The sequence below is a fragment of the Pogona vitticeps genome, chromosome 4, assembly GCF_051106095.1.
Source record: "Pogona vitticeps strain Pit_001003342236 chromosome 4, PviZW2.1, whole genome shotgun sequence".
NCBI lineage: Eukaryota > Metazoa > Chordata > Lepidosauria > Squamata > Agamidae > Pogona > Pogona vitticeps.
In genome coordinates, this window is record NC_135786.1 from 123,569,821 (window position 1) to 123,586,240 (window position 16,420).

Sequence of the window (16,420 nt, forward strand, 5' to 3'; positions counted from 1 at the left end):
CAGATCTGACAGATGGTTGTCTAATTTTTTCTTGAATGGCTCTAGCACTGGAACATTAATCACCTCCTGTGGTAATAGGTTCCATTGTTGTACTACTCTAACGGTTAGGAAGTTTTTTTTTCTGATATTCAACCAAAATCTGGCTTCCTATAACTTCAGCATATTATTAAGTGCCTTGCATTCTGGGATGATCAAGAACAGATTGTGCCCCCCCTGATAATTTCTTAAGTATTTGAGAAGTGCTATTACATCTCCCCTCAGTCTTTTTTTCCTCAGGTCCTCATGGACCCAAATAACTACAAAGAAAAGAGGCAGATATAAAGAGTTAGCAAAATTGATTTTACCTTTTAAAAAATCTCACTGTCATGGTTGAAGTGAGCTTCCCCCCTCCCCCAGCTTGGATTGGGAGAAGAAGAGGACAGAGGAGAAAAAGGGAGAAGGGGGAGAAAACTACCTTGGTATGAAAGGAGATCAATCTAAAAGTCTCACTCCCGTGACAATCTGAAATATTGATATCAAATCCTATTTACTTCAAAGCATTATATGTCCTTTAAATCTTTATTGTTGTGACTTGGTGACTGTGAGAACTTTCTACCTTGAGGGAAGTGCCATCCCCCCTCTTGGATCTGATATGTAAATAAGATTGAGAAAGAAAAAGTAAGGATACAGTGACACCTGCTGAAAGAAGACTTAAACAGTATCCCTTTTACTTATTTACTTAATTTAGGAAGGAACAAAGAAAAATTAATATGTCGACAAAAGGTGGAAAAGAGAGAAGTCAAAGAGGCTCACTGGCAGGAGAACAGAATCTCAGTGGGTTATTGGGGCAAGATCTTACGACTGCTTGTTTTCTGACCTTGCAGCATAGAGGCTTCTGCAGTTTAACCCACAGCGCCACCACAGCTCTTTAATATTCATAGGGGGCACCATAATCTTTTTTATACTTATGGCTTCTAAAGGTCTTAATCCAACTTGGGATATATCGTATCCATTTTAAATGTATTTTGGCAGCTCAAGTGAACCACATGTAGAGTGTTTACGCCCTTGAGGAAGGTAGCCTATGATTGTGTGTGTACTTGTCCATCTGACCTCATAATGACCATATATTCTCACACAGGAGACCCAATATGCCATGGATAATTCAGCTGCCTGTGGCTCAGAAGAGAAAGGTTTCCAAAGAAAGGAATGAAAGAAATGCTGCTGTCTTGGCAAAACGCCTTGCATAATTTTTCTCTGCTTCAACAATGGAAAACATAGAAGCTAATGGTGAAGAAACAGTTCCAAATCAACCAAGTACATCTGCCCAAAAATGATATTAGCATATCAAATCAAGATATTGGAGATGATAGATCATAACATCCTACAAATACTGTACTTCAAATGTGAAGCACCATCATGTGGTTTCCTGTCAGAAAAAATAATGTCCTTTTGGTCAAAATCAGCTATGATATGGCAAAACAAAAATGACTCTTGATTCCTATCTCAATGGCCACATCAATCAGGTGAAGGCAAACTGGATGGGCATTGTCATTATTTCAATAATTCCATGTTTTATAGTGTTCATGACAATGCTGAGTAAAATTTCAGAAAGTGACTCCTGTACAGGGTTTGGCAGTGCTGAGACAGAGCTCCGAGAAATTTTGAGCTATTGTTTTTGATACAAGGTAAATCCTCTGATAACTTTCCACTTATGAGAGAGCCTCTTTGCTGATAATAAGCCTAGAGAAGAGAAGAGGAGTTTGTGCTGCAGAAACCTAATGTCTGAGAGTTGAGCGGTATCTTATAACCAATATACTCCCCCTCGCATAACATCAGACAAGGAGCCAAGAGGTCAAGGTGCCGGCTGCTGAACTGTTAATGTTTATCTTCTTTCCTCGTAATTGAACATTCCTGCGAGAAACTCTGATGTGAGGCTTTTAAGGAACCAACTGTGCATTACCAGTTTTAACCTATGTCGAAGAACATATCTTAAAGAAGTAACCAAAGGCCAAATGCAAATCACTAACATACTAAATAAGACTTTGACCAGCTAACCACTAAGACTTCAACTGACCATCAAGAACGAAAGGGGTGGACAAAGAGCACGCTTGCCCCAAGCTCCACTCCTTCTATGTTTTTATTTTTTTATCTATTAAGCTTTTAGAAATAAGTTTTTTACTGCTTGCAGCTTTTATTATTTAAGAGTCAGCTGCTGTCACCTGCTTATCACCGTTTTACCGTGATTTTAACTGCCTACTTCATTAACAAACCACTTTCGTAAAGTTGCTCGCCGTCAAAATAAGCCTTTTTTCTGAAGTTTTTATTTTTTTAATATATTTTAAATTTTAAATATATTTTTTAAACTCTGTTTCAAATATTTTATATTTTATTAGGAGATTGTTGTCAGTGAGAGGAGCAATTTGCCTTGAATCTGCAATCAGCAAATTCCCAAAGTCCTATCGAACTAAAACTCAGGGTAATTAGGGAGAATGGGAAATAAACATCACAGATCAAGCCCAAGTTACCACCCAGCCAAAGCAGCGAAGCAACTGAAAATAGATAAGCTTCTAACAACCAACTGCTTGGTGAGTAACTTAATTGCTGGACCCTCCATAAGGTTTGCAACATTGGAGGATGAAACGCTTGTAACAATTGAGGGGCAAGATGCTGAATCCCCCCTGCACACCCCCATTAAGGCTGTTTCAGATGCTGCTATTGAACACTTGCCCACCCATCTAGGAGAACATTGCTTGCTCACAGCTCAAACCATCGATGCAATATTTAATAATCTACAAAGGGTGTGTCACAAAATGAATGCAGTTGAATTTGCTTTGGGGAAACTCACGGAATCACTGACCCAGGCACTAAGAAACCCTCAATTAAAGAGGAACATGCAAGGCAACCAGATGGGGAAAAACAACAGTACTGAGCCGCAAAAACAACCCCAGCTTCAACCTGCTCAGTACATAAGGGAGGCTGCAAGGAGCATGAATATCTTTGAGCCTACTCAGATCTTGCTGCAAATCGCACCTATCCCAATCAACAGGAGGAGATGGGACTCACGTGAGACACTTTTAACTTCTCTAAGTCAACTGCTAATGACAGATGTACACAAAATAGACCTAACAACCATTAAATGGCTTCCTCACTCCAAGGGTCGAAAGAGGGTACAACTCTCCTTTGAACATGCAGTGATCCCACTAATGCTATTCAAAATGAAAACTTTTCTAGCTAAATTTCAGATCACACCTATTAGAGTCTTCTCAGATACATCTCTTACACCCCTGCTTCAGAGAAACTCAACACAAAGAGAACCCAGCACTAACAGCCGGGAAACCAAGGCAGAAGTACCGAAAAGTAAATTAATGTCACCAGCATCTTTGCCAACTCTGCAACCAAGGGATCAACCCCCAAACCTAAGAAAGGGACCTTTCAGGAGACTGCTCTCACTCATTCTGAAGCCCCACCCTCTAATAAGTAAGTCCTAGCTACTCTTACCGAATTCAATATCAATTGGGAGGAAACCAAAATCAGCTTGGTCTCTCTACAAATATCAACTGAATCCTTGAGAGACCACACTGTGATGCCACTCATTCTTACCCCACCCAACCATGAAACTCATTTCCGAGCTTCTAGGATGATGGGCCAACAGAAGCGGGCAAATATCTCTACACAATTGATGGATTGCCATCCAATGGACCTGATGATTCTAGACCCAGAAGACCCCAAGGACAACTCAACCACTAGACAGACACTGAAATCACCCATGAAACCTAAGGCGGCAACAATCCCTCTTGTTCCAGCACCCATAAGATCTAGCCCTACAACTAATCAATGTCCAAGGGATCTGCAGGTGCAGCTTGATATTGAAGATGAAGCTTTATCAAAAGGGGCCCTGGACAGCTTCACCTCTCTCCCATGGGAAAAGCAGATACTGACACTTAAAAAGGTAGAGGCGGTAAGGCAGGAGCTTGTGACTCTCCTTGAAACTTGCCGGCCCAACATTACAATTCAGGCTGAAGTACATTCAGAACCGACACCCCCCGCCAATGCTTCAACCCTTTTATGACAGAACTGCCTTGACCCACAGAACAATTCCAACTCCCAGTTCCCACCTTTAGTCTTATCATGGAACATCGCTGGGTGGCAAAATAAGTTGGTGGACCAGGAGTTCGGGAAATTTCTTTCAAAGTTTCATATCCTTTGTTTGCAGGAAACCTGGTTAATTGACTCCGCTCCCCTGGTGATACATGGGTATACCCCATTTTTGCTTCCTGCTCTTAAACTATCTAAGAAAGGGAGAGCAAGAGGAGGTCTAGCTATTTTAGTTTCTGTCAAATTGGATGTGGAGCTGGAAGTCATTTACCAGTCTGAAAGTAATTTTATTCTGTCAGTATTGGCAAGGGGAACACGGGGATATGGGTTGGAGGCCCTTATATGCATCAATGCCTACTGTCCACCCGGTAAAAACCTCACCTCTTTCTGGAATGAACTGGAAGAAGCCATTAACCGCTGTGAGTTTTTGCACCCGAGAGCAGCCATAATTTTGTGTGGTGACTTCAATGCAAGAGTTGGCTCCGGATCAACCGAGACAGCAGTTGATTCAGACCTAGAGTATAACGAACCCTTCCTATCTGACCGACACTTTTCGGATAAAGTCCTCAATAAACAAGGTAGGAAGTTAGTTGAGACAATGTCTGGCCTGCAACTAATCTGTCTTCATGGCAGCTCTCAGGATGACTCAAAAGGATATTTCACCTTCCTTAACAGTTGGGCAGGGAGTGTCATTGATTATATATTTTGCTCCCCTGGGTTGGTGTCCCAGGAGACAAAATATAATATATTAGACCGACCTGATAGTGACCACCTACCCATCTGTCTCTCCATCCCCCTTACAACTCCACAGTTGCCCCCCCACCAGCTGACTGGGCAGAGAGAACTACGATTGTAGGGAAACGCTTAAAATGGTCCCCCCTTGTCGACCAAACAATTCGGGAACACCTAAACAACCCACATCTGCTGAACGCACATAGGGAAATTGTAACTGAGCATAGGGATCCAATAGAGGGCACCAACTATATCAACTCTAACTTAAGACCTCTATTAACCAAAAAGCCACAGGAGTCTTCCCTGGCCACACACAGACGGGGATGGTACGACCAAGAATGCAGACTAACCAAAAAGCATCTAGCTTATTTAACAAGGAAGACAAGGAAGATGCATTCAAATTCGAATCTGGAGGCGCTGGCTCGCTACCACTCAAAATATAAGGAACTTTTAAAACAGAAGAAATGGGCATACATGTCAGCCCAGTGGGAGGAACTAGGGCAGGCTGTGCTGGAAAAGAAAGAGCGAAAATTCTTGAGTATGGTCTCAGCTATGGATATAGGTCCCAATCCCACACCAAATGCCTGCATCACGGCAAATGCCTGGTGCCACTACTTCCAAACTATTTTCAATAGCGATGCAGGCATTGGGCCATCAAAAGTGAGAACTCTCCAGACTCTACTAAACTCTACACCCGAATGGCCACCCGTTTCAGAACAGGAAGTGTATAAACTTATAGATGCCCTAGCAACAGATAAAGCACCCGGTGAGGACATGATCCCACCAGAGGTGTATAAGAACAAGCCGGAATGGTGGGCCCCAGTCCTAGCACAGCTCTTCTCCCACATTAATGCTACAGGAATTCTTCCTGATGGGTGGAGGCAGAGCATAATTTTCCCAATTTACAAAAAAGGTGATAAATCCACCCCCCAGAATTACTGCCCAATCAGCTTACTGGATATCAGCTCCAAGCTTTATACCCGCCTTCTTTCCCAGAAGCTGACTACATGGATGGAGGAAAATAACATCCTTCACCAGGAACAAGCAGGCTTTAGGAAGGGGCATAGCACAGTAGATCAAATCTACGTGCTACATCATCTTGTGTGCAAATATACCACCAGGCCATTCAAATGGCTGTTCATGGCTTTTATTGACTTCTCCTCTGCATTTGACACAATCACCAGAAACCGCCTGTGGGATAAGCTCACAGAGACCAACATTGATAAGAGACTCCTAACTCTAATTCAAGAACTATACTCCAACACAACGTTGAGGGTAAGGATTAGTACAGATGGAAGGCTGACAAAGGAAATTCACGCTAATAAAGGGGTTAAACAAGGATGTTTACTCGCACCCCTACAACATTGTAACAGCTTTAAACCATCCAGACCATTTCCCCCCCTCAATTGGGAACTATAAGATTGGATGTCTCATATATGCCGATGACATTGTTCTATTATCAATGAACAAAAAGGGATTGAAACGAAGCTTAAATAAGCTCCAAGAGTTCAGCCACCTAGAGCAACTAAAAATAAATTACACGAAATCCAAAGTGATGATTTTTGGAAAGCATCCCCCAAAATTTAACTGGACTATAGGCGAAAACAAAATAGAACAAGTCCAGACCTTCAAATACCTGGGAGTACATTTCAATGAGAAAAACTGCTGGAAATCCCAGATACAGAGCATGAAAATATCATTTCAGAAGTCTAGCCATGCTCTGGTTAAATTTTTTCATTCTAAAGGTGGCAAACTAGTAACCCCAGCTTTAAAAGTGTTTTCAGGGAGGGTCATCTCCCAAATGCTTTATGGAATTGAAATCTGGGGTATGAATCAGAACAACCTACACCATCTTGAAGTAGGACAGAATAAATTCCTGAGACACATCCTCGTGGCACCCCAGGGGACTCCAGCAGCTTATCTTAGAACCGAGATAGGCATGGTATCCATCAAAGCCAGGACAACTTTAGCCATACTCTCTTACTATAAGAGGGTGATGGATATGCCCGACTACCGACTACCCAAACGCTGTATGATAGAGCAATGGAAGAGTGGCGGCTGGGCAACTTTAGTTCAAAACCTACTAAAATCTAAATCCCTCTCTACAGACATTTTCATCTTTTCTGGAGTTGAAAGAATGTTGAGAGATTGGCTCTATAAACTGGATAACGACCAGGACCTGGCTTTAATCCACTCTTCAGGTTTCTCACACTGGTACCATCTATTGAAAACAAACCACTCAAGGGTGCAATACTTACAGACACTTACTTTTGCCCCCTTGAGAACTGCTTTCATAGAACTCCACTTCCAAACCATGCCAACCGCTGTCTTAGATGGCAGGTAAATGAGTGTCCCTAAACATCTAAGGCTGTGTATCTGCGGAGCAAGTGAGACAGAGGATGTTCTCCATTATTTACTCTATTGTCAGTTATATCAGAACCCCCGAGAAAAGTTCTTGGGTAACATTTTGGCTGCTCTGCAGGAGGAAAGCCCTCAGATAAAGGTGGTCAGGTTACTCTTGGACTGTGACCCTTATGTTACACATAGAACAGCGCTGTTCGCAAAGGCGGCCAGAAATATTCGAGCTAATTGTCTGAAAGCCATTGCTATCAATTGTGTGGGAGATTCTCAGATATGAAGGGTCTCATTATTTTACATGTCTTTGATTTTATCATGATTTTACTTGACCATTTTTGTATTTTAAGCGATTGCGATGGCCTTTATCATGTTTTTATCTGACCATTTCTGTATTCAATAATTGTGACGGCTTTTAGCTAAATAAACTTGATCTTGATCTTGACTCCTGTACAGTCCATTGAAGGGTGTTTGTTTTAATTTTCCAGTGAGGATGGTTTTAACAACTGGAAAAAAGCAGAGAGAGAGAGGAAAAGAAAACTCACGAACAAAGCCAAAGCCACAGAGATTCTATATAAGGAATTTTCTCAAGCTGACAGGGAGTTGGAAAAAAACTGCAGAAATACTGGACTAAAGTATTGTGCTGTGTTGTGGCTGTGACAGTTTTTTTTTTTTTTTTTTTTTTTTTTTTTAGCTGAGAGAGGTCTGGCATTTAAGGGTAGAAAAGAGATCATAAGATTTAAGCATAATGGGATTTTTAAAAGGAGTTATGGAATTAATAGCTAAGGAATAACTTACCACGTTGAACGAGTTCAAATCTCCAGGGCCGGATGAACTGTATCCAAGAGTACGGAACTCTCAGAATCACTGTTCATTATTTTCTTGAAATCATGGGAATCGGATGAGGTGCCAGAGTATTTGGAGGAGGGTTAACGTTGTCCTATCTTTAAAAAGGGCAAAGAAGAGGAACCTGGGAACTACAGGCCAGTCAGAATGAGGTTAATCCCAGGGAAAATTCTGGAACAAATTATAAAATGGACACTATGCAAGCACCTAGAAAACAGTGCAGTAATAACTAGAAGCCAACACGGATTTGTCAAGAACAAATCCTGACAGACTAACTGTTAGAGCAGTAAGACAGTGGAACCAGTTACTCCAAGAGGCGGTGAGTGCTCCAACATTGGAGGCATTCAAGATAATCTTAGACAACCACCTAGCAGATATCCTTTGATTTGTATTTCTGCATCGAGCATGAGGTTGGACCTGATGGCCTCATAGACCCCTTCCAGCTTCACTATTCTATGATTAACTGATTGCACAATTTGATCCATTTTTTATGGAAATTCTTAAAGAATTTGGCAATCCTGGAAGTAGTAAGCAGTCAAACTTATCACCAACCATTTATCAAGAAATTGTTCTGCTGATGGCAAAATATGTTAAGTATTGTATTGTGGCAGAACTGAAAACTGGGAAGTAATTCTTAATTTTCATAGATTTAACACTAGATCTGGCTCATGTGGTCTACTGTGTTTCCTTGAAAATAAGACAGGAAATATATTAATTTTTGCTCCAAAAATGTATTAGGGCTTATTTTCAGGGGATGTTTTATTTTTTTCATGTACAACAATCTACATTTATTCAAATACAGTTGTGTCATCTTCTTCTGGTTGCTGCACAACGGTGGAGGGCAGGGTTTCACTTAACTAGGGCTTATTTGGGGAGGTAAGGCTTATATTATGAGCATCCTGAAAAAAATCATACTAGGGCTTATTTTCAGGTTAGGCCTTATTTTTGGGGAAACAGGGTAGCTAACAGTCATTGAGCAATATGTTTTCTGGGAAGCTAATAGAAAGGTTTTTAACTTTCCTACAGACTGGCACTTCTAAAGCTGAAATTCTGGCTACATATCTGGTGGGATTCCTGGAAAAAGAAGGTATCATTTTGAAGACTGCAGAGGGGAATCCTATGACAATGCAAGGAATATGTCTGGTCACTACACAAGAATACAGGCCAGACTTAACAGTAAGAACCCAGCAGCAGTTGGGAAATGGATTGTCTTGCAACTGCCCTGATGGCCCAGATCTGGAATTTATTTTATTTATTTATTTATTTATTTATTTATTTTATATCCTGCCTATCTAGCCAACTCAGGACCACTCTAGGTGGCTCACAATCATCAAAAAATATACATATATATTTAATTCCTGAGCCAGTCAACAGTACACAAAAACCTATTCAAGGACTTGAAGCTGACCTGAAGAAAGTGGTGGGCATAATTTATTCTCTGGATAAGATTCTGAAATCACTTTGGGATAGGTATGAAAAGTTGGAACTGGGTGTCAGGAATCTGTGGCAACACAAATTACAAAGCAACTACAGGGAGGCCAAGAAAGAGAAACAAACATTACGATATGACTCCAACATCAGTCTCAGAGGAAGTTGTCCTTTCCTCAAGAGAAGAATTCAGATCTGGAACTTGCAATGTCATTTTAGATCAGTTGTCCCTTGCCTTACAAAACAAAGGGTAGCATAGCAATCAGTGACTGACAGGTTCAAAGTCATAGTCAACTTATGCAGAGATAAGAACTGAGGTTGAAAAGCTTATCACTTCTTTTCCTGGTGATTTCAGTAAAGTATTCATAGATGAAATTGTCCAGTTTGCAGCCATTGCCAAACTCGGGTCATGTCTCACTGCATCTCAGCAGGTGGTTTTACTCCATGATGAAGGACTAACTAACACCTCTCCAAGAGTCAATGTAGTCCTTAGAATATATTTGAGCATGACGGTCACTAGTTGTTCAGAAGAGGGATCATATAGGAAATTGGCACTAATAAAGAATTATCTGAGAACCACAATGACCCATGAAAAAGTGCTCTGTGCCTACTGAATGCATAAAACGGAGTTCTAAATAAGATATATTTTGAGGAGTTCATTAAAAACATTTCAGATGCCGAATGGAGAAAAAAAAGATTTTTTGCAGATATTCTAGTGTGATGCATATAGTTGTAAGTTGGTAAAACTTACTGTACTTAGCTTGGATAAACGTAAAACTTTTGTATTGACAGGTGCAGAGTTTAATTTGGTTGTGTGAATTGTTGAATTAGCCATTGTTCTTTCTAATTTGTCTTACCTAAAATCTGTTTGGAGTTTTACTGGCATATATTGTATTTAAATGTATACATGTATTTACTTCAGATATATAATTCATTTAACCTTAATATGCCTGTATAAGTTCCAGTGACATGCAATAAATTGACTGCTGTGTAAATTTGGTGATTTGCTGTACAGTGGTGCCCCGCATAACAAGCGCTTTGTTTAATGATGAATCCACATAGCGATTGAGTTTTTGCGATCGCAAAAGCGATCCCATAATGATGTTTTAAATGGAAAAAAATTGCTTTGCGATGATCGGTAAGCGTTTCGCTTACCGATTATCACATAACAATGTTTTTCCAACAGCTGATCGGCAGTTCCAAAATGGCTGCCGGGTAAAGAAAATGGCCACCCGCTGTGTTTTTGCGCCCTTTCCTCGCTTACCGGGCAGCGAAAATGGCGGCCATATGGAGGATTTTCGCAAAACGGTGAGTTTTTTGCCCATAGGAACGCATTAAACGTGTTTTAATGCGTTCCTATGGGCTTTTTTGTTCCGCATAGCGACGAATCCATATAGCGATGGTTTTTTCGGAATGGATTATCGTCGCTATGCGGGGCACCACTGTATATTTTAATTCCTGTATATAAGGGCCCTCTCAAAGCTGAAATACCCCACAAGGTCTAAATCTGGCCTTGACAGTAGACTCAATGTTCCTTTTGTTTTTCACTCCAGTTATATTAATCCAGATTCTCTTGATGGAACAACTTGGCTACCCTACTGTATTTCCATGCAGGAATCTGTATTTTTGACAATGTGACTCCACCTCCCCTTTTTTCTTCCGGTTCTTTTAAAAACAATTTATATCCTTCAATTGCTGTGTTCCAATCATGGAAGCCATCCCACCAGGTTTCAGTTATCTTTATTAAGTCATACACCCGAACTAAGATTTCCAGTTCTTCTTGTTTATTTTCCATACTCCTGGCTTTTGTGTATAGATACTAGAGACTATCTGGGCCCCAAAGTCCTTTAGTTTTCTTTCCAGAGTTTCAAAGCCTGATGTGATTTCTCTGTAGTTCCTCTTCACTATGTCTAAGATTCAGTGCCGGTTCCAGGTGCTCTTCCAAACACAATGAAACTGGACCTACGTTGTCCTCCTCATTCCATCAATTAATGATCACCATTTACTGAATCAAAATATATCAACATTATGCAGAATTCAGCATTGTTTTCACTCCTCATGAGTTAAATAAGAAAGATACATTGTGGTGTAGGCAGTAGCAAAATAGCCATGAAGGAATTAGCATGAATATGTGTTATCTCCTTTACTCTCAATACCTGTTTTCTGGAATTATTCCATAATATGCATGGTTAAACCACTGGTTCGCTCGGTTTGCAAGCAGCCATGTGGTGACACGTCCAGGAAGGCTATTTCGGATCATGTTCAGGAAACGAGTGAGGAATACCATGTCCCATGGGTAGCCATTGTCGAAAACACGACTTATAACCCAAGCGCCTCTGCTTGTGCTGATCATCACCTAGAAAAATAGAGGTCCATCAAAATTCAGGAGCAGCCCATTTACAATCAATGTGATATGCATATCTCAGCCTTAAAGTCCTTTATGACTTCCAAATAGGGTAGCTAAAGGGTTGTTTAACTCTTTATGTTATACATGTTGGCACACTGAGACAGGAGTGGAAGTCCTGTGGCTCTCCAGGTGGTTTTGGACTAAAATTCCCATCACTTTCCACCATCAACTTTGTTGACTTTGCCTGATAGGAGTTGGGATCCAGTAACATCCAGGGAAACATAAGCTCCTTGCCTTTGCACTAGTATTTTCTTTAGAGGTCCTTCTCTTGGTTTCTCCATTACCTGAGGGGTAGGAAAGGGATTCACACTTGTCATGTCCTGCCTGTGGTATGTGGTCCAGCACCAATGTTGCTTGGAGGGTCAGGGAGGGGGAGTTGCTATCGTCTATGGGAGTTCTATCTCCTTGACTAGGCTTCCTATCCCTTTGAGAAGAGGTATTGAGGGCCTGTATTGTGTGTTGGGCTTGCGAGACAGATTGGGGATTCTGTTGGCATACCGCCCACCCTGCTGCGTACCAACAGTCTCCCTGCCTGAGCTGATGGAGGTAGTCTCAGACCTGGTGTTGAGGACTCCCAGGCTGTTGGTGCTGGGTGACCTTCAGCATCCATGCCGAGGCTGCCTTGACTGGGGCGGTTCAGGACTTCATGGCTGTCATGACAACTATGGGGCTGTCTCAATATTTCATCGGCCCAACGCATGAGAAGGGCCATACCTTGGACCTGGTTTTCTCAATGGGACTGGAAGATGGTGTTTTGGATGTGGAGGGGTTGGTTGTGACCCCACTGTCATGGTCAGACCACTTCCCGGTCAAGTTTAGTCTATTAGCTGCTGCTTCCCTCTGCAAGGGTGGGGGATCTATTAAGATCTATTATCAACCAAATTGAACTAATGCGTGCAAATTTTAACAAGCAGAGGAAACCAATAGAATTGAATTGTATAATAGAATAGGATAATAGAATTGTAGAAATAACTAGATGGAATTTGGTCACACAAGGAAGAGATTTAAAATGGAAAGTTCCTAAAGTAACAAAAGTAGGTACATGGCATATGCTCACAGATGTGCCTTAGGTATTTGAGGAGAGATGGGAAGGGCTATAGCAAGAGAGAGGAGTCACACAAAGCATCATCACACCCACAGTGTGGTAAAAGCATATCACACTGATTGCAGTAGTGCAGAGTTTCAACAGCAAATTTGCATCTGATTTAAAATGGTCAAGGGATGGAGGGAACCCTGCATCAAAGAAAACTTTATGACTTTTTCAGAGTTGCTCACAGGGTTCGTATTAGAGAATTGCACAGAACAGATCCCTTTTATATAATGAGAGGAATATTACCTTCTTTGCTGTATGAGTGGCTGCCACTGCAATATCAACTCCAGAATTCCCCATGCCAACCACAAGCACTCTTTTGTCCTTGAAAACCTCTGGGGTTTTGTACTCCCGGCTGTGAAAGTACTGGCCCTTAAACTTGTCTATACCTGTGTGGAAAGGAAGACATGTGTCATTGCACTTCTAAATAAAATGTAAAGGACAATTGTGACATTATGTACATCCCCTTCTCCACCAGAAAAAAGTCCCAGTCAAGTTTTTGAGTTTTTCTCTCAAATAAAAGCAATACAATTACAGTTCTAGAAGCCCGTAGAAGAAATGGAGTAGCCGTCATAGTCAACAAAAGAGTGGGAAAAGCTGTACTGGGATAGAATCTCAAAAATGATAGAATGATTTCAATAAGAATCCAAGGCAGACCTTTCAGCATCACAGTAATCCAAGTTTATACACCAACCACTGATGCTGAAGAGGCTGAAATTGACAATTCTATGAAGACTTACAACACCTTCTAGAACTGACACCAAAGAAAGATGTTCTCATTATAGGGGATTGGAATGCTAAAGTAGGGAGTCAATAAATAAAAGGAACAATAGGTAAGTTTGACCTTGGAGTTCAAAATGAAGCAGAGCAAAGGCTAAGAGCGTTTTGTCAAGAGAACAAGCTGGTAATCACAAACACTCTGTTCCAACAACACAAGAGTCGATTCTACACATGGACATCACCATATGGGCAATATCAAAATCAGATTGATTATGTTCTCTGCAGCCAAAGATGGAGAAGCTCTATACAGTCAGCAAAAACAAGACCTGGAGCTGGTTGTGGCTCTGATCATCAGCTTCTCATAGCAAAATTCAAGCTTAAACTGAAGAAAGTAGAAAAAACCACTGGGCTAGTCACGTATAATCTAAACCAAATCCCTTATGAATACACAGTGGAAGTGAAGAACAGATATAAGGAACTATATTTGGTGGACAGTGTGGCTGAAGAACTATGGATGGAGGCAACAAAAAACATCCCCCCCCCAAAAGGAAATGCAAGAAAGCAAAGTGGCTGTCCAACAAGGCTTTAGAAATAGCAGAGAAGAGAAGGGAAACAAAATGGAAGGGAGATAGGGAAAGTTACAGAAAATTGAATGCAGACTTCCAAAGAATAGCAAGGAGAGACAAGAGGGCCTTCTTAAATGAACAGTGCAAACAAATAGAGGAAAATAATAGAAAAGGAAAACCCAGAGATCTGTTAAAGAAAGTTGGAGATATTAAAAGAACATTTTGTGCAAAGATGGACATAATAAAGGACAAAAATGGGAGGGACCTCACAGAAGCAGAAGACATCAAGAAAAGGTGGCAAGAATACACAGAAGAATTATACCAGAAAGATCTGGATGTCCCGAACAACCCAGATAGTGTGGTTGCTGACCTTGAGCCAGACATCCTGGAAAGTGAAGTCAAGTGGGCCTTAGAAAGCATGGCTAACAACAAGGCCAGTGGAGATGATGGCATTCCAGTTGAACTATTTAAAATCTTAAAAGATGATGCTGTTATGGTGCTACACTCAATATGCCAGCAAGTTTGGAAAACTCAGCAGTGGCCAGAGGGTTGGAAAAGATCAGTCTACATCCCAATCCCAAAGAAGGACAGTGCCAAAGAATGCTCCAACTACTGTACAATTGCACTCATTTCACACGCTAGCAAGCTTATGCTCAAAATCCTCCAAGGTAGGCTTCAGCAGTATGTGGACTGAGAACTCCCAGAAGTACAAGTTGGATTTTGAAGGGGCAAAGGAACTCGAGACCAAATTGCTAACATGCACTGGATTATGGAGAAAGCCAGAGAGTTCCAGAAAAACATCTACTTCTGCTTCATTGACTACACAAAAGCCTTTGACTATGTGGACCACAACAAACTATGGGAAGTCCTTAAAGAAATGGGAGTGCCTGACCACCTTTTCTATCTCCTGAGAAATCTACATGTGGGACAGGAAGCAACAGTTAGAACTGGATATGGGAGAACTGATTAGTTCAAAATTGGGAAAGGAGTATGACAAGGCTGTATACTGTATCCCTGCTTATTTAACTTATATGCAAAATACATCATGCAAAAGGCTGGACTGGAGGAATCCTAAACTGGAATTAAGATTGCCAGAAGAAATAGTAACAACATCAGATATGCAGATGATACCACTCTGATGGCAGAAAGTGAGGAGGAATTAAAGAACCTCTTAATGAGGGTGAAAGAGGAGAGCGCAAAAATATGGTCTGAAGCTCACCTTCAAAAAAACTAAGATCATGGCTGGCCCTATCACCTCCTGGCAAATCGATGGGGAAGATTTGGAGATAGTGACAGATTTTACTTTCTTGGGCTCCATGATCACTGCAGATGGGGACAGCAGCCACGAAATTAAAAGACGCCTGCTTCTTGGGAGGAAAGCGACGACAAACCTCGACAGCATCTTAAAAAGCAGAAACATCACCTTGCCAACAAAGGTCCGCATAGTCAAAGCTATGGTTTTTCCTGTATTGATATATGGAAGTGAGAGCGGGATCATAAAGAAGTCTGACCGCCGAAGAATTGAGACTTTTGAATAGTGGTGCTGGAGGAGACTCTTGAGAATCCCTTGGACTGCAAGGAAAACAAACCTATCCGTTCTGAAGGAAATCAATCCTGAGTCCTCACCGGAAGGACAGATCCTGAAGCTGAGGCTCCAATACTTTGGCCATCTCATGAGAAGAAAAGACTCCCTGGAAAAGACGCTGATGTTGAAAAAGTGTGAAGGCAAGAGGAGAAGGGGACGACAGAGGGTGAGATGGCTGGACAGTATCATCAAAGCTACCAGCATGAATTAGACCAAGCTCCGGGAGGCAGTGGAAGACAGGAGGGCCTGGTGTGCTCTGGTCCATGGGGTCATGAAGAGTCAGACACGACTTAACTACTAAACAACAACAATCACAGTTCTAGCATTTATGTAGTGGATTTCTACCATGTTTCCCGGAAAATAAAGCAGGGTCTTATATTAATTTTTGCTCCAAAAAACGCAGTAGGGCTTCTTTTCAGGGGATATTTAATTTTTTTTCATGTTCAACAATCTACATTTATTCAAACAGAGTCATGTCATCTTCTGGTTGCTGCACAATGGTGGAAGGTGGGGTTTCACTTAACTGGGGATTATTTTAGGGGAAGGGCTTGTATTACGAGCATCTTGAAAAATTATACTAGGGCTTATATTCAGGTTAGGTCTTATTTTCGGGAAAA

The 16,420-nt window shown here is 41.3% G+C and overlaps 1 protein-coding gene across 2 annotated transcripts in view; it reads right to left on the bottom strand.

Annotated features, from left to right (window-relative positions):
• The window catches only part of FMO1 (flavin containing dimethylaniline monoxygenase 1), a 40,209-nt gene that overhangs the window by 11,207 nt on the left and 12,582 nt on the right, over nt 1–16,420 (bottom strand). The window contains exons 5-7 of one of the 2 annotated variants that reach the window (XM_072998258.2): nt 13,179–13,321; nt 11,592–11,791; nt 11,320–11,440 (exon numbers count right to left, since the gene is read on the bottom strand). In XM_072998258.2, the coding sequence (XP_072854359.2) occupies nt 11,431–11,440; nt 11,592–11,791; nt 13,179–13,321 (353 nt within the window). In that variant the 3' untranslated portion in view covers nt 11,320–11,430. Of the gene's footprint in view, nt 1–11,319; nt 11,441–11,591; nt 11,792–13,178; nt 13,322–16,420 lie in introns of those variants that run through there. The other variant, XM_020814700.3, reaches the window with a different exon arrangement.